Raw genomic sequence first — 26151 nt, 5'->3', positions numbered from 1 at the left:
ACGAAAGGTCAAGTATGTTCTGAGGTATTCAAAAGGAAGAAGAGGAGGAAAAGCAGGGGCTTCAAACTCAGCTTGTTCCCAAGAAGATGGAGGCAAAAAAGTGGATGAGAGAGTGAGGAGAAGGACCCATTTTATACTGCTCCTGCACCGCCCCAGGCCCACAGTCACTGCACAGGACAGTAATTTTCCAACAGACTCACCTCCAAAGCAAAATACCCTCCCTAATGCCAGGGGTGGTGTTTTGATTTCTGTCAGCATTGCCATTTCATTTCCTCATTTCTGACGTGACAATTTGGTCACAGTGGGTGTTTTGAAGTATTGGGATGAGAGGCCTGAGGATTTCCTGAGCAGGATCATGTCAGCACAGACAGAAGATTTACCCCCACGTGCTGGAGGGATCTGTGCAGGCAGTACATTTGGGTGTGGCAAATATATAGAGGTTGTTTTTACACCCCCCTAAGGAAACATGATCATGTGTTTCCACCAATACAGATGTCTCCTGAGCACCTAATGTCTTCTCCTAATGAGGATATGCTGCATGTCCCTCCCTCCCTGCCTCTCTGCTCAGGCCAGGACTCACTGGGCTTTGCCTCTCTAGGCAGGCAGGTTATGTTGCTCGTTTCAATTGGCTTTGCCCAAGGAAATCTTCTGGGAAGACATTTCCTGCTGATTTGGCTGAGTTATCCCCTCCCATTATAGGATCTGGGTTCCTCCCAGTGTGGTCAGTAGGTCTGTGGAAGGAGATTGCTACCTTCCATAATCTTGCAATTCCTTAAGAAACCCTGTGGAGTTTTGTCCCACCATCATCACTGTCTGAAGGGGTCTGCTGGGTCTCGGGACAGCTCCCTGTTCCTGCCCAACTCCTCACCCCTCGATGCCCTTTGGCTGCACACTTTGCATCGTGGGGTGAGGAGATGGGGAGGAACAAAGAGTTGTCCTAAGAGCCAACAAACCCCTGTGATAGTGAGGATGGTGGGACACAACTCCACAGGGCTCCTTGAGGAATCGTAGGATTAGGAAGGGAAAGAATCTCCTTCCACAAACCTGCTGACCACACTGAGAGGAACCCAGATCCTATAATGGGAGGGGACAACTCGACCAAATCAGCAGGAAATGTCTCCCCAGAGGAAGAAAATTTCCTTGGGCAAAGCCAATTGAAACGAGCAACATAACCTGCCTGCCTAGAGAGGCAAAGCCCAGTGAGTCCTGGCCTGAGCAGAGAGGCAGAGAGGGAGGGACATGCAGCATATCCTCATTAGGAGAAGACATTAGGTGCTCAGGAGAGATGTGCATTGGTGAGAAGACAAGATCCCTCAGAGGAGTTTGTAAAATTCTCCCCATACTTCCTCACACTCACATCCTCTGCCTGCACAGATTCCTCCAGCACGTGGGGGTAAATCTTCTGTCTGTGCTGACATGATCCTTCTCAGGAAATCCTCAGGCCTCTCATCCCAATACTTCAAAGACCCTCTGTGACCAATTGCCACGTCAGAAATGAGGAAATGAAATGGCAGTGCTGAGAGAAACCAAAACACCACCCCTGGCATTAGGGAGGGTATTTTGCTTTGGAGGTGAGTCTGTTGGAAAATTACTGTCCTGTGCAGTGACTGTGGGCCTGGGGCAGTGCAGGAGCAGTATAAAAGTGGATCCTTCTCCTCACTCTCTCATCCACTCTTTTGCCTCCATCTCCTTGAGAACAAGGTGAGTTTGAGCCCCTTCTTGCCCTCCTTCTCATTCTCCTCATTCTCTTCTTCCTCCCCTTTCTATTCCACTTTGTCCTTGTCTTGGATTTCCCATCACATATCTGCCACCTTGTTCTCTGCTGTGTCTTGAAGCTGCTTACCATGGGAGAGGGAAGGTGTAGAATGGGTGAATGTTGGACTGAGGTGTTTCCTGAGCTATGGGTTAGTGGGGTCTTCCCTGGCCTTGGTAACTCTTGGAGGGGCTCATTTGGGCTGAAAGAAAGCATGTCCCTCAAGGTGTGGTGGGAGGCTGCACTTGAAACACACCTCATGTCTTGATGTTCCCTCCCCTCTGTGCCAGGTGCGTCTCCAGCCCAGGACATGTCGTGCTACACCCCGTGCCTGCCCTGCCAGCCCTGCGGCCCGACCCCGCTGGCCAACAGCTGCAATGAGCCCTGTGTCAGGCAGTGCCAGGACTCCACCGTGGCCATCCAGCCCTCCCCCGTGGTGGTGACCCTGCCCGGCCCCATCCTCAGCTCCTTCCCTCAGAACACCGCCGTGGGATCCTCCACCTCCGCTGCCGTTGGCAGCATCCTCAGCTCTCAGGGAGTGCCCATCAACTCCGGGGGCTTTGGCCTCTCTGGCCTCGGCAGTGGCCTCTGTGGCAGGAGGTGCTTCCCCTGCTAAAGCTGCTGCCCTGCCCTGGGGTCTCCACTTGAATCCACCCTTTTCCCTCTTTTCACCCATTAAATGCTGCTGCATCCCAGTCCGTGCCTCTGTGTCATCCTTTCTCCCGCAGCTGCTCTCCCAACATTCCCAAGGAGAGAGATCTTTTTCAGGTTTTGTTCTGAGAGGCAGTTAAAGAGGAAGATGTTTCAGTGACTTTTCAGACAGGAGTGTTTGAACTTGCTCCATCAGGCTATTTCTGCTTTCTCACCTTCTCAGCCTCTTTGTGGCTGGATAGAATGAACCAATCCTCTTCTCTGACTGTAGGTGCTCCAAGGATTATTTTAATCTCTCTGACACAAAGCATCCTCCCCTCCACACTCACAGTCCCTGTGCCTAAGCCAAGGGCTCCAACCTCCTCACCATCCCAGTAACCCTGCCCTGCCCTTGCTCCCCTTGCTCAGCGTTGTTCTTGTGTTACAGGCTGTCCTCAACACGGGTGATGCCACCAGTGGATGCTGAGCAGAACAGCATCGTTGCTGCCATGGATCTCTTGGGTACGCTCCTGCTCACACATCCCAGGGGGCTGAGGACAGTCCTTGGGGTCTGGGCACAGTTGGGGCAGTGGCACCTCTTCTGACAGGGTCACTGCAGGAGCCCCTTTCCCTGGCCCTGTGTCCTGCTTTCAGCTGGGTGGAGTTAATTTCTTCTCAGTGGCTGTTCCAGTGCTGTGTTTTGGATTCAGAATGAGAACAGTGTTGATTACACACTGATGGGTTGGGGTTTTCATAAGTCCTGTTCATGCTAAAAGGGGGTTTTGCCTCATGCTCTGCCATTGAGGTTCACAAAGGAATCTGAGAGGGAGCAGAGCTGGGACAGGTGACCCAAACTGACCAAAGGGTTATTCCACACCACAGAACGTCATGCCCAGTCTATGAACTGGGGGTATTTACTGTTCCTATCTCAACAAGTTTTTTGTACAAGTTTTACTTTGATTTTCTTCCCCATTCCATAGTATTTGGGGGAGAGGGAGCAGGTTGAGTGAGTGACTGTGTGGTGCTTAATTTCCACCTGAACATAAACCATGACACCCTGCTTTGGGGCTGCTGCCCGCCAGCGGCTGAGGGAGTGTGGGTGGGGGGCATGGCTGCGTGGTACCACACCAGCTTGTGTTCGGGACTGGGCATGAATATGTGTCATCCTGCCCAGCTGTGTCCTGCAGACATTCCTCTCCCTCAGCTGTGAGTCTCTGCAGCCTGTGCTGCTGGTCACTGCACTGCTTTGCAGAGCTCCTGGACAGCCTTGGAGACACTCAGCCCACCCCCACTGCCTCTCCACCTGCTTGAAGTCTCCCTCTGCCTCCATCTCTCCACAAGCTTTGCCAGCAAGCCCTGGCACAGACAGGGAAGGAGGAGGGCAAGGAGGACAAGCACTGCCTGTGGGCCTGTGTGGTGTTATGAGCAGCACTAAGCACCGAGCAGCTCTTCTAATGACCCACAGACCCTGAGGGATGCGGGAGAACTGGGGAGAATGGGATCTCCTGGTGTCAACATCAGCACAGTCTATGACGGGACGGGGAAAAAGAGAGAATACTAAGTGGTTCAAAGGCAACCACCCTGCACCTGGCACCAGTTTGATGCCCAGGCAGTGTCTGAAGAACAGCACCATTGGGAAGATGCCCAGAGCTTTATGGTTGAGCGTGGTGTCATATGTGTCAAGGGCAGTGGTGGTGTCACAAACCCTGGAGGGATTTCAAAGATTGCAAAGGTGACACCTGGAGACAAGGTTTAGGGTTGAGCTTGGCAGAGCTGGGTTAATGGTTGGACTCCTTGATCTCCAAGGTCTTTTCATACCTAAATGATTCTCTGATACTGTAAGACATGGAATAGTCCTTTGGTCAACTGAGCTCATCTGTCATGGCTGTGTCATTTCCAGCTGCTTGTCCCCCCCTGGCCTCCACTGCAGGGGATGCAGAGTGAGAAAGAGAGATGGTCTTGATGATGAGCAAGCCTTAAGCAGCAATAGCTCAGGCTTTGGTGTGTTCTCTGCACTGCTTTAGTCACACAGTTGAACACAGAGAATGATATTGACTGCTCTGGAGACAGTGACCTCCATCCTAGCCAGAGAAAGTACAGCCTGGTTTCCCTCTCCCTCTCCTCTCCCTCTTCTCCTCTCCCCTCCTCTCCTCCTTTCTCTTTACCTCTCTTTTCCCACAAGAAAGTCTCTGTTTCGCAAAGGCATTTTGGCTGCATCCAAGTAGTTACAGTTAAAGGCTTCTCTTGTTTTTATGGACAATGTGTGCCAGGAGGCAGGACCTCTGACAGAATAGAAAGCCCTCTCACCAAATCACGAAAATTTGAAATTATAAGGTGTTCGACTAAAGTATAGAAAAAAATGATAAACAAATAACAGTTTTACTAAAACAGAGAACAAAGCAGAACAAAACAACACCCAAATAATAACAGAGAAAATGTCATCCAAAAATTCCTCTCCCCCTGCACTGCGGAGGCACCACACGGTCCTTGTGTGGCTGGGACATCACAATGCCAGCGTGCCATGGTCAAGTCGCGGCTGCGCAAGCGATAAATGATGGCAGCGATGGCCACGTGGAAGTGGCGACTTGGAGCAGAGATGGTGTGAGTCCAGCCGCTGTCCTGCTGCATTGAGGCAGCAGCAGTCAGAAGACAGCACTGGCAAGGAACTCCAGGTGTTAAGAAATGGCAGGGAGAGGGGGAAACACTGCCATGAGGAGTGCAGGGACCTGTGCCAAAGAATGGATGGCTGGCAGTGAAAGTGCAGGGCAGGCTCCAGGTGGAGACGGCGTGGGTACAGCTGGCACTGTCCAGCAGTGAGGTGGCAGCGGTCAGAAGGTGAGGATGGGAGTCAGGAACCTTCTGGATTCCATTTCAGGAGAGAGAGAGAGCAAACCAGAACTACCAGCCTCTTTTTTCCCCCCCCAGTTCCCCCACCATTTTCATTCCAGGAGTTCGGCCTCCTCCGCTGCCTGCCCCCATCCCCCATGGCCAGTGCCCCAGCAGTGGCCATGCACACCTCTATCACAGCCCACCACCCCACACCCCAACCCTGGCATATGCCTTCAAGACCACATGCTGGCATGGAAAAATTCAACAAAAAAATCTAAAACACGAAAAGGTTCCATGTCCAGCTGGGAACCAGCAATGACTGGTGTTGTTCAGAGATCAATATTGGTTTCAGTGTTGTTGAATATGTTCATCAATGACATAGACAGTGGGATTGAGTGCCTCCTTAAGAAGTTTGTGCATGACACCAGACTGAGGGTTGCACTGCTATGGGAGGAAAGTGTTTCAATCGAGAGAGATCTTGGCAGACTTGAGGAATGGTCCCATGTGGGATGCAGGAACTTCAACAAGGCCAAGACTGGAAGATAAATAGTTTAGAGCAGTCCTGTAGAGAAGGAATCAGAGATAATGGAGGCTGAAAATTTTGACATGAGCCAGCAATGTGCTCTTGCAACCCAGTAACTCAGTCATGTCCTGTGATGCACAAACACAGACATGGCCAGAAGGTCAAGGGAGGGAGGGGATCCTCTGTTTCTGGTCTGCTCTCATTAGACCCTACCTGGCCATCTGCAACCAATCTGGAGTCCTCAGTTCAATATAGACACAGACCTGTTAGAGCAGCTCCAGAGAAGGGCTGCAAACGTAATCACATGGATGCATCACCTCTCTTATCGAGAAAGGGTGAGGAGATGAGGTTTTTCAGGTAGGAGATCAGTCTCTGGAAAGATCATATTGCAGGCTTTCAATATGTAAATGGGTCACATGAGAAAGTTGGAGAGAGGTGTTTTTCCAAGGCCTGCAGTGATTGAAAAAGGATAAAAAGTCCCATATAGAAATAGAGTAGGTGTAGATGGGACAAGAGGAAGAAATTTGTGATGATGAGTGTGGTGGGATACGGGAAAATGGGGTGACCCATCATGGGAAGTGTCCAGGGTGAGTTTTCTTGGAACTCAGAGTATCTGATGCAACGTCAGAATAATGTTAGGAGGGATTTTGCTGGTGTCTGATGGGAAACTGGTGCCTGTGTCTTGTCAGTAACATTCACTCATGAGTACTTGTGTCACACTGTTGAGTGTAGCAAGGAAAAATGAAAAGGTGCGTAAAGTGAGGATGTGTTAGTCAGTGTACTGTGTGGGGTAATTCTCTCCTGCCCCAAATAGACAGAAAATTTCAGAAACCAGGGGGTCACTCAAAGCACAGCTGATCTCACCGAGAGCCAGCCTGTGGTGACAAATGATGCAAAACACCTCCAAAAACTCCCTGTCAGAAACACCCTGGGACAACATCTCTGCCTCAGGAAAGTGTTTGCAGGGGAAAGGATGACACAGAGGCGTGGACTGGGATGCAGCAGAATTTAATGAGGCAAAAGAGGGATAAGGGTGGATCCAAGTGGAGACCCCAGGGCAGGGCAGCAGCTTTAGCAGGGGAAGCACCTCCTGCCACAGAGGCCACTGCCGAGGCCAGAGAGGTCAAAGCCCCCAGAGTTGATGGGCACTCCCTGAGAGCTGAGGATGCTGCCAACGGCAGCGGAGGTGGAGGATCCCACGGCGGTGTTCTGAGGGAAGGAGCTGAGGATGGGGCCGGGCAGGGTCACCACCACAGGTGAAGGCTGGATAAAGACAGTGGAGTCCTGGCACTGCCTGACACAGGGCTCATTGCAGCTGTTGGCCAGCGGGGTCGGGCCGCAGGGCTGGCAGGGCAGGCACGGGGTGTAGCACGACATGTCCTGGGCTGGAGATGCACCTGGCACAGAGGGCAGGGAAAATCAAGGCATGAGGCGTGTTTGAATGGCACCTCAACATGAGGGTGCATTGTCAAGCCAAAATGTAAATGAGAACTGAAGGTTTTGGACTGATGCCCCTGGGCTTCTCCTACTGTTTAGCCAAGAAGTTCTCTGCCAAGAGCAACCAACCCCAGGGAAATCCCACCTATCCCATCACCCAGTTCAGTCAAGCCCCAACCTCTCCCTATGCATATTGTCTGCCCCCTTCCCTCTCCCATCATAAGCAGCCCTACAGGTTAACATAGAACAAGGGGACAGGTATGTGCCAAAAACATGACGAGGAAGAAGAGGAGCAGGGAAAAGAGAAAAGTCTTCAACCTCACCTTCTTTCCAATGAGATTTAGGCAAGTGGACTGGATGTGAGAGTGAGGAGAAGAGCCTGCTTTTATACTTCTCCTGCACCACCCCAGAGCCACAGTCACTTCACAAGAGTAGTAATTTTCCAACAGACTCATCTCCAAAGAAAAATACGTTCCCTAATGGCACAGATTGTGCTTTTGTTTCTGTCAAGGCTGCCATTCCATTTCCTCATTTCTGACATTCCTTCTCTGAGTTGCAGAATCCTTTCATGTGCCACAATGAGAAGTCAAAGGATATCCCAGGCAGAGTCCTGTTAGTGGGTGCAGAAGTGCTGGAGGGTCCTATGCAGGCAGGAGATGTTGGCTTGGGGCAGCAAAGTGCCGCTGTTTGCATCTGCCTTTGTAGGAAGTGCCCCAGCTGTTCCCCACACAACATGTGCCACCAGAGTCTCCAAAAGCTCCTCTTCTTTAGGATCGTGTCACTCACTTCTCTCTCTTCCCTCTGTCTCATCTCTGTCCAAGGGTCATGAGCTGTGGCATCTCCAGGCTGTGCCAGTGGTTTCAAGTCTCTTCCTCTTAGTGCCCTTTGCTCTTGGAAGGATGTTTGCCAGGCTGGCTGAGTATCCAAGGCATCCAACAGCATCCTGGGCTGCCTCAGGAAGGAGTTTACCATCAGACTGTGAAATGGCATCCCTTGTGTCTGCTCCACAGTGTTCAGAAAACAGCTGCCACCAAGAGCAGCTGCCCAGTAAGGGAGAGGCACAGACATACTGGTACCAGCAAAGAGCCTCAGAGCCCAGGAGCTGACTGGAGCCCCTGGGACAGGAGGGGCTGCCCAGGGTGGGGTTGTTCCCCCTGGAGGAGAGAGTGCATCCAGGCACACTTCCCAGGAATGGGTAAAAGTGCTGCTGTGTGGGAGTCCAAAACATAAAGCCTGACTCTCTTTAGTCCCATCCAGTGAAGGCACAAGAGGCAACAGGCACATCTGGAAATAAGGGAAATTCCAGGGAAACATAAGAAAAGATATCATTGTGTGAGAGTGGTAAAGAACTTGTCTAGGTTTGACATGGACAGATTATGGATTCTTCATGCTTGAAGGGATTCAGAGCTTGACAGGACTTAGCCCTGAGCATCCTCCAAAGGCTGATCATGAGTGGAGGGGTTGCAGGACATGATCTCCAGAGGTTCTTACAACCTCAAGGATGCTGTCATTCTGTCATGGGAAAAGCTGAGTGCTGCACAGCTGCATTTAAAATAGAACACCTGGATGGAAACCTTGGAATTCAAGGAAGGGAACCCTTGATTCTCACACCTCAAAGACACTGGAGTCAAACCAAACAGCAGATCAGCTTTGCCAATGCAGGGTTATTGTAGAGGGGCGGTTGGAACAGCAAGGACATGTGAATATGAAGGAGATAACATTATCTAAGTTACCAAAGTACAGAACTCAGCTAGTGTAACTGTGGCCAGAACATTGCAACATGTACGTGCTGCTTGAAGAGAGAAACAGAATAGGAAACAGGATCTAGCAATTTAGTACAAGGGTGTAGAAGCAGCCAAATAACTACAAGGAATGTATGAAGGATGAAGTTAATGTTTTAAGCAGTGAACCAATCATGAGCTCAACTTTTGCAATATGTATTAGCTCATTATAGAAATGCTTAAAAGCAAAGTGCTTGATGCCAATAAATGAAGCTTGTTGATTCTCATATTGAGTGTCACATTCTTCCCGCATCGTGACAGGTTATGAAGGCAGACCACCAACATCTAAATGCAGCATCCTGGAGGGAGGGGTGACCTTCAAGGGGGGTATTTGGAAATCATTCATAAGACATGCTGGGGTGCTGTTACAAAAAGCAAAGCTCAGTCTGCCTTGAGTCTTGATAGACACATCCAAAGGAACAGACAACAAACATCAAGAGCAACATCCGCTCCTGCAAGAGCAGTTTAAAGACTGATGCACAGGCCTCATCTACCTGGGCTGAGACTTGTCTCAGATTGTGATGAGGAGCTCTCCTGAATGTTTCAAGTAGTGAAAGAAAGGGTTAAATAAAACATCTCTGCACCACCTGGGACACATCCCTGGGTCTCACATGACATGATTTCTCCTGGAATTCATCATTCCTTCTTTCCCCTGAGCCAAAGGCTGGATCAACCTGGAGCATAAACCGCCACCATTGGGGAAGCAGAAACTTGCCCAAGGCACAAGTGAATGAGGCCTGGCAGGACCCTGCAGTGCCACGTGCCTGGGGATGCTCAGGGAGGCGATGTGCTCACAAAGGCCCTGAGTACAAACCCAACTCTCAGACTACACCACGAGTAAAGCACTTCCCTGACCTGCAGACATGGAGGCAGCTGGGATGCGTCCAAGGAGGGCAAAGGAATACCTTTAGTAAGCAAATTTCCAGGGATAGACTCTCCCTACCTGTGGTGAGTCACACTCTAATTTTGGGTTGACAGTGTATCACCCTTTCAGTGTGCGATGTACAGGCTTGTGTCCCACATGGGGTCAAATTCCCCTCCAGCAAGGGCAGCTCCATTCATGCCTCAGGAAAACTGCCTTCATTTACTGGGCTGTTCCTTGTTCAAGCTCCAGGCAGCTCAAATAGAGATTGTCCTCAGCACGAGCTTGTTGCCATCACTCCCACAGCTCAGGGGCTTTCAGGACAGTCAGCTTGTTTTGGAAAAGCAGCCACTCCTCCTATGGGGCCAAAGGGTGGGGTCAAAATGATCTGAGGGAAATGGGGAGAACAAAGAGCTTTACTGAGCCCAAACACACCCCTATGACAGTGAGAAGGGACTCAACACTATAGGGCATGTTGAAGAATCATGGGGTTCAGGACAGCAAAGTTACCCTTACCCTCATCACTGATGGCACTTATTGGGAACCTCACAAGGCTACCAGGAGAGGAGACAACCTTCCCAAACAAACTGCCCCAGGCAGAAGAGGACTGAATTGGTGGGAAAGTATGTTCAGCTGCTTGCAAAGAAGGTAGAAAACAACCACACTACATTTCCTCAGATCAGTGTCCACTGTATCCACAGACCCCTCCAGCACATGGAATACATCTTCTTCCTGTACTGATGTGTCAGTGCCCAGAAAATCCTTGGGCCTTTCATCTCATTACTTGAAAGGTTCCATGGAAGCTTAATGGTCATGTCAGAAATGAGGAAATGAAATGGCAGCATTGATGAAAATCAAAACACACCCTATGGCATTAGGTTGGATATTTTGTTTTGAAGGTGAGTCTGATGGAAAATTACTGTCCTGTGCAGTGACTGTGGGCCTGGGGCAGTACAGAAGCAGTATAAAAGTGGGTTCTTCTCCTCAGTCTCTCATCCACTCCCCTCTTCTCCATCTCATTGGGAAGACCGTGAGGTTCAAACACTTTTTTGCTTCTCCTCCTTCTCCTGCTTTTCTTCAACCTGTTGTGGATCAGGACCTTTCAATTCAGCATATTTTGTGCCTCTGTGATTCTGTGCTACCTCTCTCTTTGTCATTTCCGGGGTCCTGAGAAAGTTTGCCATGGGACAGGGAAGAGAGGAGACAATGTGGCAAGACAAAAGGTTCAGGCTGGGCTGAGATGTCTGCAGAGCCACAGGCTAGGTGGGGTCCTCCTGAGTCTTCAGTTCTTACTGGGGTTCTTCTGAGGGACAGGGGTGTCTGGGGTCTTTTGATGTTCTTTTGGGTTGAGGGAAAGGGTCTCAATTATGTGGAGGGTGACAAGTTCCTCTTCAAGCACACCTCATGCTTTATGTTCCCTGCCCTCTGTGCCAGGTGCACCTCCAGCCCAGGACATGTCGTGCTACACCCCGTGCCTGCCCTGCCAGCCCTGCGGCCCGACCCCGCTGGCCAACAGCTGCAATGAGCCCTGTGTCAGGCAGTGCCAGGACTCCACCGTGGCCATCCAGCCCTCCCCCGTGGTGGTGACCCTGCCCGGCCCCATCCTCAGCTCCTTCCCTCAGAACACCGCCGTGGGATCCTCCACCTCCGCTGCCGTTGGCAGCATCCTCAGCTCTCAGGGAGTGCCCATCAACTCTGGGGGCTTTGACCTCTCTGGCCTTGGCAATGGCCTCTGTGGCAGGAGGTGCTTCCCCTGCTAAAGCTGCTGCCCATGGCCCTGGGGAAGGAACCAGGGACACACAAGATGGAAGCGTTGTGGGTATGAAGCAGCAGCTTCTGCTTCCACAGGGGCTGAGCAACCCCAGCAGCCCTGGCAGAAGGATGGGGCCAGCCTGGGCTCTGCCAAAGCACAGCCCAGCCCTGCCTCTCCCCTCTGCCACTCTCTCCTTTCCATCCTGTGTCCTTGTTCCCTTGTGCTCCCCTGGGCTGTGAGCCCCTCACAGCCAGCCTGGGGAGGCCCTGCTGGCCCTGCTCCCTCTGTGGAGCAGGCGGGTTGCCACCTAGTGAGATGTCTGCCATGGGGCACACACTCTTGTCTGTCCATGGTGTTCCCTGCAATGGATTCCCCACTCAAACTGACCTCAGGTTCATCTTTTGACTGATTAAATACTGCTGCATCTCAGTCCATGTCTCTGTGTAATCCTTTCCTCTGCAGATGCTCTCCCAAGATGTCATGGGAGAGAGAGTATCCACAGGGAATTTTTCTGAAAATGTTTTTGGGGATGCTTATGCAGTGGTTATTGACTCAGTAATTTGAATCTGAAAGGTTGTGTACAGTCTTTCCAAAGCATAGAATCATAGAATCAATTGGGTTGGAAAAGACTTCTGAGATCATCAAGTTCAACCCTCGGTCAAACTCCAGTCCCTTTACCAGATCATGGCACTCAGTGCCACGGCCAATCTCACTTTAAAAAGCTCCAGTGATGGGGAATCCACCACCTCTCTGGGCAGCCCATTCCAATCCCTGAGCACTCTCTCTGCAAAGAATTTCTTTCTCATCTCCAACTTCAATTTCCCCTGGCAGAGCTTGAGCCCATCGTGCCCCCTTGTCCTATTGCTGAGTGCCTGGGAGAAGAGACCAACCCCCACCTGGCCAGAACTTCCCCTCAGGTAGTTCCAGACAGTGCTGAGGTCACCTCTGAGCCTCCTCTTCTCCAGGCTGAACACCCCCAGCTCCCTCAGCCTCTCCCCATAGGACTTGTGCTCCAGTCCCTTCTCCAGCCTCGTTGCTCTTCTCTGGCCCCGCTCCAGCCCCTCAATCTCTTTCCTCAACTGAGGGGCCCAGAACTGAACACAACACTCAAGGTGTGGCCTCCCCAAGGCAGAGTCCAGGGGAAGGGTCACTGCCCTGGGCCTGCTGGCCACACTAGTTTGGATCCAGGCCAGGATCCCCTTGGCCTTCTTGGCCACCTGGGCACACTGGTGGCTCCTGTTGAGCTTCCTGTCCCTCAGTCCCCCCAGGTCCCTCTGCCTGGCTGCTCTCCAGCCACTCTGTGCCCAGCCTGGAGCGCTGCAGGGCTTGGGGTGGCCAAAGGGCAGGACCTGCACTTGGCCTTGTTGAACTCCATCCCATTGCAATCAGCCCATCTCTCCAGTCTCTCCAGATCCCTCTGCAGAGCCCTCCTGCCTTCCAGCAGGTCAACACTCCCTCCCAGATTGGTGTCATCAGCAAATTTGCTGCCGATGGACTCAATCCCCTCATGTAAATCATCAATAAGGATGTTAAACAGGACTGGACCCAACACTGACCCCTGGGCACACCACTGGTGACCGGCCACCAGCTGGACACTGCCCTGTTCACCAGCACTCTCTGGGCCCGGCCCTCCAGCTCCTGACCCAGCAGAGGGTACACCTGTCCAGGCCATGGGCTACCACCTTTTCCAGGAGTATATTATGGGAGACAGTGTCAAAGGCCTTGCTGAAGTCCAGATAGACACATCCACAGCCTTCCCCTCATCCACCAGGTGGGTCACCTGATCGTAAAAAGAGATCAGGTTGGTCAGACAGGACCTGCCCCTCCCAAACCCATGCTGGCTGGATCTAATCCCTTGTCCACCCTGAAGGTGCTGTGTGATTGCACTCAGGATGATCTTCTCCATAATCCTGCCAGGCACTGAGGTCAGGCTGACAGGCCTGGAGTTGCCAGGGTCCTGCTTGCAGCCCTTTTTGTGGATTGGGGTGACATTCACCAAGTTCCAATCATCTGGGACCTCCCCAGAGAGCCAGGACTGTTGGAAGATGATGGAGAGCAGTTTGGCAAGCTCTTCTGCCAGCTCCTTCATCACCCTGGGATGAATCCTGTCTGGTCCCATAGACTTGTGAGGATCCAGCTGGCTCAGTAAGTCACTATTTCCTCCTGGAATACAGGGGAGCTATTCAGCTCCTCTCTCTACCAGCTCCAGGGGCCAGTTGTCCTGAGGGCCACCTGTCTTACTGGTGAAAACTGAGGCAAAGTAGGTGTTAAGTAGCTCAGCCTTCTCCTCATCTTCCTTAACTACATTTCCCTCCAAGTCCAACAGAGAATGGAGGTTTTCCTTGCCTCTCCTTTTGCTATTAATGTATTTGTAGAAGGACTTTTTGTTATCCCTAACAGAATTAGCCCAATTAACTTCAAATTGCACTTTTCTTTCCCTGATCTTCTTTCTGCATGACCCAGCTATCTTCATAGTATTCTTCATAAGTAGACAGCCCTTTTTTCCACAGTCTGTAAACTTTCTTTTTATCTCTGATTTCCTTCAGAATCTCCCTATTTAACCAAGCTGGTTGTCTTCCCTCCAGCTGGCCTTTTGGCACTCTGGTATAGCCTGTTCCTGTGCACTTAAAATTCCTGTTTGAAACATGTCCATCCCTCCTGGTCCCCTTTGTTTTTAAGGGTTGTTTCCCAGGGTATGCTCTGAATTAGTCTTCTGAATAGGCCAAAATCTGCCCTCCAGAAGTCCAGTGTAGAGGTTTTAATGATGGCTCTCCTTGCAACTCTGAGTATTGAAAATTCTATTATTTCATGGTCGCTGTGCCCCAGGCGGCCTCCAACCACTACATCTTCCACCAGCCCCTCTCTGTTTGTAAACAGTAGGTCTAGCACATAGAAATGCACCAAAGGGGCAGGGAGAGGACTGGATTTGTTTGAAAGTTTTGGTTACGGTTTTGCTGTTTGTTCTGTTCTTGTTTTAGTTTTATATACATATATATATTTCTAGGAAAGAACTGTTATCCTTTTTTCTATACTTGTTCTGATTAAACTATCTTAATTTTAAATGTTATGGTGGTTGCTGGGAAGAGGCCTCCTTCCTAGCCCAGGAAGGTTCCTCACTTTCCTTGATAGACATCTTAGTCTCTTTTGATCTGAGACAGTGTCTCAAAGGGCTGTCCAGGAGCAGCTGAGGGAGGGCAGTGGCTGAACTGCTGCTGGACACAGCTGGGCACAACAACACATGTCCACCCAAAGCCCTCAGTGGCAGCTGATTGGGAGCAACCAGCCCTAACTGCCCACACCTCCCTCAGAACCTGGCAAGCAGCAGCCCCAAAGCAGGGCCAGGGAAAGGGGCCTTTGCAGTGACTCCATGAGAACAGATGCCACTGCCCAGCCTGTGCCTGTACCCCAAGGACTGTCCTCAACCCCCTGGACTGTGTGAACAGGAGAGCAACCAGGAGATCCATGGCAGCGACGATGCTGCTCTGCTCAGCATCCATGGATGGCATCCCAGATACTGCTCTGAGACACAGAAAGGTGAGGTACAAAAAAGCCCTTGACCAAGTGGAAGTGAGTTCAGCAGAGGATTTCCTGGATTATGAGGAGCTGGAGTACTTCCCTGAGCAGGACATGCTGAAGGTACAGGGATTCTTGAGTGTGAAAAGAAGGCTTTAGTGGGAGACTTGAAAACAGATTTGGAGTAGCTTTGGTGAGGAGCCCCAGAACACAGATCCAGGCTCAACACTGTGGCAGTGTATGGTTGGAGGACTAGACACATTGGACCCACATTGAAAAATGAGAGGTTTGGACTAAATAGCTGGAAAATGTTCTTCACCAAGGGGAGGGTCAAGCAGTGGAACAATTGCCTGGAGAGGTTGTGCAGTTTCCCTCCTTAGATGCTCGTGGATGACTGAGCTTGGGTCAAAGGGTTGGGCCTCATGACCCCTGCAGGTCCTTTCCAGCTTGACTATAGTATGATCCTATGGTCCTAGAACTGCCCTTTTGTGCCTCTGCCTGCTGGGGATAAGGCCAGCAATGATGAGGAAGGGCTCAGCTTCCCAGCCAGGGACACAGACATTGGGCAGGAGCTCTCCTTAGTGCTTCATTGAGGGAAACAACAGATTGCAAAAAGCATCCTGGAACCAACTAAAAGACCACAAGACCTGTGGTCTCCAGCTCTTGAGATGAATTTTCTTAGAGATGCTGTGGCAGTATGTTCCCTTCCTGTTCTCATGTTTTTATTTTCCACCTGGTCTTCTCCTCACCCCACAACTCTAAGCCTCAATGCTATTCTTAGGACAGGATCCCTGTGGGAGAACAGCTTTCATACCAGGAATGGAAGAAGTACTACTGGCAGTGGATTTATGATGATCAGGAAGGATTATAGCAGTCAGCACCAATGTCAGAAACTAAATTTATGACCACAGTTTAACATAGGGATGTTGCATGCTAAATTGTATGGGTTTAAGAGTTCTTCTGGTTGTAGTGTCACCCCTCCCATATTTTAGTGTTCCAAAATGGCTGCCAAGTTGGTGTTTTTCCTTAGTCATCTCATTCATGTTGTCTCCTCCCCATAATCCCTTGAGTTCTCTTCCTGCTTTTGGCCTAATCTCTCTTCCTCACTGGTTGACTGCTGTTTCCCTGTTGGTTCCTTCATTTCCTCAGCAACACACTTAACTCCTAGTTTTGTCCAATCCCCTTGCTCTTCCCTCCCAGTTTCCAGATCCTTCCCCAAGAAACCCTATATATCCGATACTCCCCTAATAAAGTGCTTTTATGCCACACCATTCCATGTCTGGAGTCCTTCTGTACCTCGAGTGGAGTGCATAGAAGTCATCCCAGCAGTCAAACACCATCAGAAGTCCTGGGCTTTCCTGAGGAAACATTACCTGTGCCTTGTCAATAACACATTCATACTTCCTCCCTCTGATTACTTGTGTTGCAGTGAGGAGCTTAAAAAGGCAAAAGAAAAGGGGAAGCACAACAAAGCAGATGGTAGAGATGAAGGTACACTGGTCACTCCACTTCCAGATAGACAGAGAACTTTGGAAACTAATGGGTACACAAAACTCCTGACTGAGCAGACTCACTGCAAAACCTCAGCTGACAAACTCTGCACAGCCAACCTCAACAGCCCCCTCCCAGCGGAAGCCCTGAGAGACACCATTTTCCATGCACACCCTGAGGGAACATATGCTGTGGAAGGAATGACATAGAGACATGAGCTGGGATGCACTAGAAATTTATTGAGTCAAAAAAGGGGAAAAATGGTGATCTGAATGGAGGTCTCAGTGCAGACAGAACCAGTGGCATACAAGAGACCATGCCCATTGACTCTGATAGAGACCCCACCAGATGTCCATCTGCACAATCCACACAGAAGGTGGAGCAAGCAGGGCCTCCCTAGGCTGGCTGTGAGAGGCTCACAGCCCAGGGGAACACAAGGGAACAAGGACACAGGACAGAAAGGAGAGAGTGGCAGAGGGGAGAGGCAGGGCTGGGCTGTGCTTTGGCAGAGCCCAGGCTGGCCCCATCCTTCTGCCAGGGCTGCTGGGGTTGCTCAGTCCCTTGGGAAACAGAAGCCTCTGCTCCGTGCCCAGGGCACTTCCACCCCGTGTGTCCCTGGTTCCTTCCCCAGGGCCATGGGCAGCAGCTTTAGCAGGGGAAGCACCTCCTGCCACAGAGGCCACTGCCGAGGCCAGAGAGGTCAAAGCCCCCGGAGTTGATGGGCACTCCCTGAGAGCTGAGGATGCTGCCAACGGCAGCGGAGGTGGAGGATCCCACGGCGGTGTTCTGAGGGAAGGAGCTGAGGATGGGGCCGGGCAGGGTCACCACCACGGGGGAGGGCTGGATGGCCACGGTGGAGTCCTGGCACTGCCTGACACAGGGCTCATTGCAGCTGTTGGCCAGTGGGGTCGGGCCGCAGGGCTGGCAGGGCAGGCACGGGGTGTAGCACGACATGTCCTGGGCTGGAGATGCACCTGGCACAGAGGGTAGAGGGAAGCAGAGCAGGGGAGATGGGTGAGGATCAGCCTGTCCCAGCACCACCAGGGACCAGAGGAATGATCTGGAGACAAGACCAGGGTCAGTACAGAGACCCACAGGCTTCTCCTTTTTCTAAAAGAGCCCTGCCAAGAGCAACCAAAGGAGACCCCTGCCTGTCCCATAGCTCAGGAGACACCGCAGACAAGCCCAGACTTTCCCCATGCCACAACTTCTGCCCCCTTCCCTCACCCACAGCAAGAACCTGCATGGGACAAAGAAGCATGTATGGACAGAAAAGTCCCATGGGACGAGGAGAAGGATGAGAAAAAGCTCCAGACTCACCTTGTCTCCAAGGAGATGGAGTTGAGAAGAGCGGATGAGACAGTGAGGAGAAGGACCCACTTTTATACTGCTCCTGCACCGCCCCAGGGCCACTGTCACTGCATGAGGGCAGTAATTTTCCAACAGACTCATCTCCAAAGAAAAATACCCAACCTAATGCCACAGGCTGTGTGTGTTTTGGGTTCTGTCACTGCTGCAATTTCATTTCCTCATTGATGACAGGCCCACTGGGTCATGGAGAGTCCTCTCATGGACTGGGATGGGAAGCCCAAGGACTTCTCATGCAGGAACACATCATTATGGGCAGGAATCAAGCCTTGAGTAGATCCCTATGGAGCTGGTACTTCCTCACTCCCTGAGGGATGTCTTGGCTCTGGGGACAGCATCTTCCTCCCCCTCTCCTCACCCCACCAGGCAATTTGGCTGCACACTTTGCACCCTGACCCGGATGGGGCACTGCCCCTTTTCCAACACCCACTGTCAGTCCCATGACTGCTCCCAATCTTTGGCAGTGCTGCCAAGCAGGTCTGGCTGAGGGCAATGGCCTTTGGGGCTGCCTGGGGCTGTGGGTCTGGACACAGCCCAGTGCTTGAAAGGGGTTTTTCAGGTCCCTGGAGTTGAGCTGCCCTTGCTGGAGGGGAATTAGCTCCCATGTGGGACCCAAGGTTGCAGACAACACACACTCCTTGGTTCAACAGCAAAAGGATGACACATGGCCAACCCAAAATGAGAATGTGACTCACCATGGGTTGGGAAAGTCCATCCCTGGAAATTTGCCTACTGAAGGCATTCCCTTGCCCTCCTGGGACGCGTCCCAGCTGCCTCCATGGCTGCAGGGCAGGGAAGTGCTTTGCTCCTTGGTGTAGTCTGAGAGCTGGCTTTGTATCCAGGGCCCTTGTGAGCACATCCCCTCCCTGAGCATCCCCAGGTGTATTCAGAGTCCTGTGAGGCCTCATTGCTGGGGAGCTGGGGGAAACTTCCTTGGCTCCCCAGTAGTGCTGGATTTTGTTTCAGGCTGGGGAGGACTTTGGGGCATGGCAGGGGAGGTGTGCTGAAGGCCTAATGCCAGGAGAAAATGTATCACCTGGGAACCAGGGAAGTGTCCTAGGCTGTGGGGAGTTGTTTTCTACAACCCTTTCTTTCCCTCCAGAAAGCATTTAGGAGGGCTCCTCACTGCAGCACAGTCTTCTTGGCCAGGAAGGGAAGGCCTGTGTGTCTGTTCCCTTCCAACATCCAAGTCTCTCCCCAAGGCTGACCCCACCCTGTGGTCAGATCGACCCAGAGGAGGTCTGAGGGCTCTAAAATCACAGCGTAGTTCTGTCCCCAGTCCATCCTGATGCAAGAGGTTCTTTCTTTCCTTGTGCAGGACTTGCCATCTGGGTTCCTTGAGTGCCATGGGGCTCCTGTGGGCCCAGTCCTCGTGGTGGTCTGGGTGTCCCTTTGTGGCAGCTTTGCCCTGTGGCTCATCAGTCACCTTGTATGGGCTGACTTTTCTCAGGTAGTCTTTGATTTGATGCCCACTCAGTACTGGGAGGGCTCCCTTCCTTCTTTCAGCTCTTTCAGAGGGCACAGCAGCCTGGGAGAACTCTTAGGGGAAGACAAAGAGGGAGCAGGCACTGACTGTGCCCAGCCCATCCTCTGTCCACTGTTCAGGAAATCAGCCACCCCCGTCAGCAACTGGACCGTGTTTTCCTTGGTCTGCTTTTGACTGCTGTTGGAGGGTGGATGTTGCTCTTGGTGCTTTTTGCCTGTTCCTCTCTATCTGCCCTGCAAGACACAGCACCACAATGAACTTTGTTATAATGTTTTTTGCTCATCTCTGTGGCCAGTGCTTGTGGCCACTATGGCAGTACCACTTTCATACTACCCAGCCATGAGCTCAACACAGTCTATGGCAGTTGTGACCTCAGCAGAGCTGGGCAGAGAAGAGGGATCACATTCTGTGGTCTGAGGGCACCCCTCTTCCCAAGGCAGCCTGGGAAGCTGTTGGATGCTGTTTACACTCGGGTACGCTGTTGCTGCGTGGTGTCCGCCAGGACCCAGGTCCTCTGCTGCAAAGCTTATAGTGATGCAGGACTTTGCATAAAGAGATTTTTGCATTTCCTCTGGCTGAACTTCATGACATTCCAGCCTGCCCATGTCTCTAAGCAACACCAAAGTATCTGCTCCATCAGCACCTCCTACCCTGAATGGTGGAGCATCTGCAGACTTGCTGAGGGTGTGATTCTTCCACTCCTGTAAGTTGCTAGAAAGGCTTAAACAATATGACCTAGGCCTGGCTCCCTGCAGTGCACCAAGAGTGACTGGCCTCCACCTGGACTTCATACCACTCATCCCAACCCTTGGAGACCTGCAGCCCTGCCAGAATTCAGTTCCCTGCACTGTCCCCTTCCCTTGCCTGTATTTCATCAGGTGGTCTCTAAGCATCGTTAGAGGTGACAGCTTCAGAAGGGTTAGTTAGGTGAGATGAACATCTAGATGAAGATTTGCTGTACTTCCCTCACACACCAGAGCAAGGCATGTCATCAGAAAAGGCCATGAGGCTGCTCAGCCCTGCTTTCCCCCAGAAATCCGTGCTGACCCCTCACAGTCAACTTCTTGTCCTTTCATGCTGGATTTCATTAGTATTCAGTTTATGGTCTTTCCAGACATCAAGGTCAGTCTGACTGCCCTGTCATTCCCTGACGCCTCTTTCATGCCCCTCTTGAACACAGGAAACCCACTGCTTTTTATCCAAGGCTCAAATATGTTCTGTACTTGCTGTGACTTTCAGAGGGATTCGAAAAAGACATTGTAGTGACACCAATGAAAACACAACATGAGTTCACACACCCTCATGTCAGACCAATGTTTTTAAATATTCCCCTCCTGATCCTGTTCCACTGTGGGGAAGTTCCAGATGTTCCAATGAGTATCAGGAGCCTGAATTCCTGACAGAAAGTCCTGTCAATAAAGACAAAGAACCGTTTGAGTATCTCCCCCATTCCTGTATCCCCTGCCCTCAGGGAAGGTGCCCTGTTCCTCACTGGGGCTGCCTTTGGCCAAGCCTCCCTTTTGCTGATGACCTGCCTGGAGAAGACCTTCTTCTTGCCCTCCTTGTGCTTTGCCTAATTCAATGTCACGTGGGCTTTGGCTTTCCTAACCCCCTCCTGCATACTCAGCCAGCCTGGCAAACATCCTCCCCAGAGCAAAGGGCACCAAGAGGAAGAGACCTGAAACCACTGGCACAGCCTGGCTGCCTGGAGATGCCACAGCTCGTGATCTTTGGAGAGAGCTGAGAGAGGGGAGAAAAATGAGTGACATGTCCCTGAAAAGGAGCTTTTGGAGGCTCTTTTGACATGTGCAGTGTGGGACAGACATGGGCCTCTTCCTGCAAAGGGTATTGGAAACAGTTGCTTTTCACTGCCCCAAGCCAACATCTCCTGCCTGCACAGGACCCTCCAGCACTAAGGACACAACTTGTGCATCCACTGACAGCATTCTGCCTGGGACATCCTTGGGCCTCCCATCACACAACATGAAAGGATCCTGCAAAGCAGGGCAGGAATGTCAGAAATGAGGAAATGAAATGGCAGCGTAGATGGAAACAAAACCTGAATCTGTGCCATTGCGTTGGATATTTTTCTCTGGAGATGAGTCTGCAGGAAAATTACTGCCCTTGTGGAGTGACTGTGGGCCTGGGGCAGTGCAGGAGCAGTATAAAAGCAGGCTCTTCTCCCCACTCTCCCATTCACTCCACTCAGCTCCATCTCCTTTGGAACAAGGTGAGTTTGAAGCCCATTCTCCCTTTTCTGCTTCTCCTCTGGGATTTCACAGCACACACATGTCCCTCTGTCCCATGTTGGGTCTTGGAGATGCTTGTTGTGGGAGAGGGAGAGGAGTAGGTGGTGTGTGCCTGCTGGGTCTTGGCAGAAGTATCACCACAGCTCTGGGCTAGTTGGGGACCTGCTGGGCTTCAGGGCCTGGTGGACTTTGTCTGAGAGGAAGAGCCCATGTGCCTCCTCCACAGCCTTCAATTCTCCTTTCCAGCTCAGGCATTGGGTCCCTGGTGGTGCTGGGACAGGCTGATCCTCACCCACCTCCCCTGCTCTGCTTCCCTCTACCCTCTGTGCCAGGTGCATCTCCAGCCCAGGACATGTCGTGCTACACCCCGTGCCTGCCCTGCCAGCCCTGCGGCCCGACCCCGCTGGCCAACAGCTGCAATGAGCCCTGTGTCAGGCAGTGCCAGGACTCCACCGTGGCCATCCAGCCCTCCCCCGTGGTGGTGACCCTGCCCGGCCCCATCCTCAGCTCCTTCCCTCAGAACACCGCCGTGGGATCCTCCACCTCTGCTGCCGTTGGCAGCATCCTCAGCTCTCAGGGAGTGCCCATCAACTCCGGGGGCTTTGGCCTCTCTGGCCTCGGCAGTGGCCTCTGTGGCAGGAGGTGCTTCCCCTGCTAAAGCTGCTGCCCATGGCCCTGGGGAAGGAACCAGGGACACACGGGGTGGAAGTGCCCTGGACACAGAGGAGAGGCTTCTGTTTCCCAAGGGACTGAGCAACCCCAGCAGCCCTGGCAGAAGGATGGGGCCAGCCTGGGCTCTGCCAAAGCACAGCCCAGCCCTGCCTCTCCCCTCTGCCACTCTCTCCTTTCCATCCTGTGTCCTTGTTCCCTTGTGTTCCCCTGGGCTGTGAGCCTCTCACAGCCAGCCTAGGGGGGCCCTGCTGGCCCTGCTCCCTCCCTGGGACAGGCAAATGGACACCTGGTTTGGTCTCCACTTCAGCCTTTGCTCACTGACTGGTTTTGCCCCTGGTGCTCCTTGCAATGAGGTCTATGCTTGGATCAAGCTTATTTTCCTGTTTTGACTTATTAAAGTTCTTCTGCATCGCAATCCAGTCTTTGTCCCATCATTTCACCTTCAGATCCTCTCCTGACATGCCCAGCAAAAGGCTTGTTGCTGGGGGCTGTTTGTGGGAAGGGTTTGGTGGGGTTGGTTTTGCACTGGCTGTTAACACAGGCTTGTATTGAATATTCTTAGGCACAGGATAGGTTACCCTGTTTTCTAAACTTCTCTGTCCATCTGGGACTCGAGAATACAACCAGATGTTCTTCAGTGACCTAACTGAGAGAGATGATTTTTGGTCTCCCTCTAAAGCATTCTCTTCCCTACACTCAGCAAGGCTTGTGTCCTTTGCCTCCCCCAGGAAGGCCTGGGCAGAGACAGGGAAGGAGCAGGGCAAGGGGGGGATGCACTGGCTGAGGGCCCCTGGGAATGTGTTTAATGCAGTCAGCACTGAGCACTGGCCAGCTCTTCTCTTGATCTGCTGTCTCAGTGGGATGGGGGACAACTGGGAGAGACACAGGTACTCTTCAGCTGAGATAAATTTAAGAAGGAAAGGGACAAAAGAGAAGATGCGGGAGCTTGTGGAACTGCTGCACTCCAAGAGACATCCCCAGGCCAGGCTTCTCCACTGACACCACCAGTGTCTCTCACCCTTTCAGCAGCACAAGCACAAGCTTGGCTACACCCACAGTCACAGTCAGTGGTACATGGGCTGAATGGAAACCAGGGATCACTGGTGTCCTTCAGGGGTCCATGCTGGCACCAGTGTTATTAGCTATGTTCATCATTGTCAAAGATCCTGGGAGGGAGTGCACCTGCAGTGTATTTTGTGCATCACCCCAAGCTGAGGGGAGCAATAACTGCACTTCAGTCCAGAGGGATCTTGGAAGACTTGAGGACTGGTTACATGTGGATCTTGGAAACTTCAACAAGATCAAGAGCAAGGTTCTGCAACTGTTTGGGGAGAATCTCAAAAATTAATACAGACTGGGGGGTGCAAGAATGGATGGATGGATGGATGGATGGATGGATGGATGGATGGATGGATGGATGGATGGATGGATGGATGGATGGAGAGCAGCCCAGAAGAGAAGGATTGGGAGATAGTGGACATTAAAAAATTGGACATGAGCCAGCATCGTGCTCTTGCAGCCCAGAAATTCAGTCATGTCCAGGGCTGCACAAATTGAAACCTTGTCAGCAGGTCAAGGGATGGGATTTTTGGCATCTCATCTGCTCTTGTCAGACCCTACCTGGATCTCTGCAACCACTCAGGGGTCTGCAGTTCAAAATAGACATGAACTGTAAGATCAGCTGCAGAGAAGGGCTGTATACATGATCACATGGATACACCATCCCTCCTATGGAGAAAGGCTGAAGTAGTCGAGGTTTTTCAGGCAGAAGAGCAGCTCTGGGGAGATCTATTGTGACCTTGTATTGGGAATCAGTTCGATGTTAACAGTTTTGGTCTGCGTTTTGGTTGGCCACCCGGAAAAAGTTTATTCTTTTCCTAAGGAGCTACTGGTAACAAGCATTGATAAGTGGGAGGCTTCGCCCTTGAAGACCAAGCTCTGTTTAAACTAAAGATAAATGGTTTTCACTGATGACATTTAGAGGACATTTGGTGAAGAGAAAGTGAAGAGGAAGGAGAGGAAGGCTGCCCCCAGACCCATTTTATGAAGACCTCAAGGCAGCTACATCCATGCCCAGAGGGTATTCCAATGTCCGTGCACGCAGAAGGGGAACCCTTACATAATGAGAGGGTGGAGTCAGGGGCCTCTGCCCGGGTGGTTGTGGTAGTTTTAGCCAGGCCTCAAATTGGCAGCTCAGAGAATCTGTGTAGATTAGGAGAGACAGGTATCACCTAACTTAAGCAACCAAAGAAATATTTCATAGCAGATGACGCAAACCTGAGATATGAATACAGGAGTAGGAGGTTGTAGGAATTTTATATGCAGTTAGGCCAAAAGGCCAAGATCTGTTTAATAGAAATCCTGCGTTTGCCTCTGTGGCTTAATGCGGTGCAGCCTTGGGGGTGCTGAACGCTGCCCGCTGCAGAGTTGGCAACAGGACGGGCTGTCAGCGACGGCTCGTGAACACCTCGGGGTAACCAATAACAAAGGTCTACTGTCCGCGTGGACGAGGCCATCAGCCAATCGTTAAGTGCTGAGCCACGAACCTCGGGCATGAACCCTGTACCCAAAGGTGTATAAGTGTTGTATGGACATTAATAAAACGTCTGCTACAGCTAATTCATACTGGATCGTCTGTTCAGTCCAGACCCGTCTCCCATAGGAGGTGTTCACTCAGTTCCATCATGTCTGCAGTGGAGGCAGGAAACGCTGCTGCTGCCCTGCTGTCTTGGGACCTGCTTCTGCCACTGCTGCACCGTATTTTGGTTTAGCTTCAGGGAAGTAGAAACATTTTGTTGTTACACTTCCTGTTTCTTCCTAAGTGTCTTTTGGGGTGGTTATGGATCTAAAGTGCTGGAATCTGGTTTTGGTGGGACATAGAAAATTGTTCTTATATCTAACATCTGACTCATGTAAGTGTGTGTTGTATTGTAGTTTCCTTTTAATTTTCTCTTTTCTGCATAAATATATATATAGTTAGTTTAAGTATAAACTCGTTTGAGTTTCTAGGGTTTTTTTTCCTTTCTCCCTTTTCTCAGTGAGAAGAGGAGAAAAGCTCTAACCCTCTGTGTTAGGCAGTTGGCATTTTGCCAGCTCAGCCCAAAACAGCGGTGCTGGCCACACCTGCCCAGTCAGACCTCACTTGCAGACTGACTCATGCTCTGGTGCCTGCTTGCTTCACGTAGAGGACATCATTGCTTGGAAAAGCGGGGACACCCACTATTCGTGAGAGCCAGCTGAGCCTAGAGGATGCAGCACCTGCCTCTGGGGAGATTTCACTATTCTGGATCGGTAGGACAACCTGTCTATGTAACCCCTGGGTGAGCAAGGGATATTTACACGTGTTGCTTTTGTTCTCTCCCTCTCTCTCTCTCTCTCTCTCTCCCTCTCTCTCTGTGTCTCTCGTTCAGTGACTTCACCACCTCTAGTAATAAAGATACTGTGTAGCTGAACTCCTGACGGTGCTTAGTCTCACTTTTCCAGCATCTCTTTGAACCCACCCTAATACAGGCCTTTCAATATGTAAAGGGGATGTACAAGAAAATTGTGGAGAGATGTTTGCTCAAGGCCTGTAGTGACTGGACAAGAAGCAAAAGTTTTATACTGAAATAGGGTAGATGTAGATGGGACATAAGGAAGAAATACATGATGATGAGTGTTGTGAGACACTGGAAAAGGTTGGGGTGTCCCATCTTGGGAAGTTTTGAAGGACTTGCGAGTAACACATTGTAGTAACAGATATCCCTGCCCATGGTAGGAGGGTTGGACTAGATGATCTTTAATGATCTCTGCCAAATAAAACTC

General features: G+C 51.4%; 5 protein-coding genes across 5 annotated transcripts; 3 read left to right on the top strand and 2 right to left on the bottom strand.

Annotated features, from left to right (window-relative positions):
* The first annotated feature begins 2063 nt into the window (after positions 1-2063).
* LOC139682780 (feather keratin 1-like) lies at positions 2064-2369 on the top strand. Its single transcript, XM_071577345.1, has one exon. The coding sequence runs from the start codon at positions 2064-2066 to the stop codon at positions 2367-2369; it is 306 nt and encodes a 101-aa protein (XP_071433446.1).
* Positions 2370-6806: 4437 nt separating this feature from the next.
* Positions 6807-7112, bottom strand: LOC139682770 (feather keratin Cos1-1/Cos1-3/Cos2-1-like). The gene has a single exon (XM_071577329.1). It carries the CDS (start codon positions 7110-7112, stop codon positions 6807-6809), a length of 306 nt encoding a protein of 101 aa, XP_071433430.1.
* A 4157-nt stretch (positions 7113-11269) lies between these two features.
* LOC139682675 (feather keratin Cos1-2-like) lies at positions 11270-11575 on the top strand. Its single transcript, XM_071577155.1, has one exon. It carries the CDS (start codon positions 11270-11272, stop codon positions 11573-11575), a length of 306 nt encoding a protein of 101 aa, XP_071433256.1.
* A 5645-nt stretch (positions 11576-17220) lies between these two features.
* Positions 17221-18024, bottom strand: LOC139682762 (feather keratin Cos1-2-like). The gene is made up of 2 exons (XM_071577317.1): positions 17889-18024; positions 17221-17546 (listed from the first exon to the last, which is right to left on the bottom strand). Exons 1-2 carry the CDS (start codon positions 18022-18024, stop codon positions 17221-17223), a joined length of 462 nt encoding a protein of 153 aa, XP_071433418.1.
* A 4001-nt stretch (positions 18025-22025) lies between these two features.
* Positions 22026-22333, top strand: LOC139682676 (feather keratin 1-like). The gene has a single exon (XM_071577156.1). It carries the CDS (start codon positions 22028-22030, stop codon positions 22331-22333), a length of 306 nt encoding a protein of 101 aa, XP_071433257.1. The 5' UTR covers positions 22026-22027.
* Positions 22334-26151: the final 3818 nt, after the last annotated feature.

Source organism: Pithys albifrons, chromosome 25, assembly GCF_047495875.1.
Source record: "Pithys albifrons albifrons isolate INPA30051 chromosome 25, PitAlb_v1, whole genome shotgun sequence".
Classification (NCBI taxonomy): Eukaryota; Metazoa; Chordata; class Aves; order Passeriformes; family Thamnophilidae; genus Pithys; species Pithys albifrons.
The sequence above is the reverse complement of the archived record's forward strand: the minus strand, read 5'-3'. Positions and strand labels throughout refer to the sequence as shown.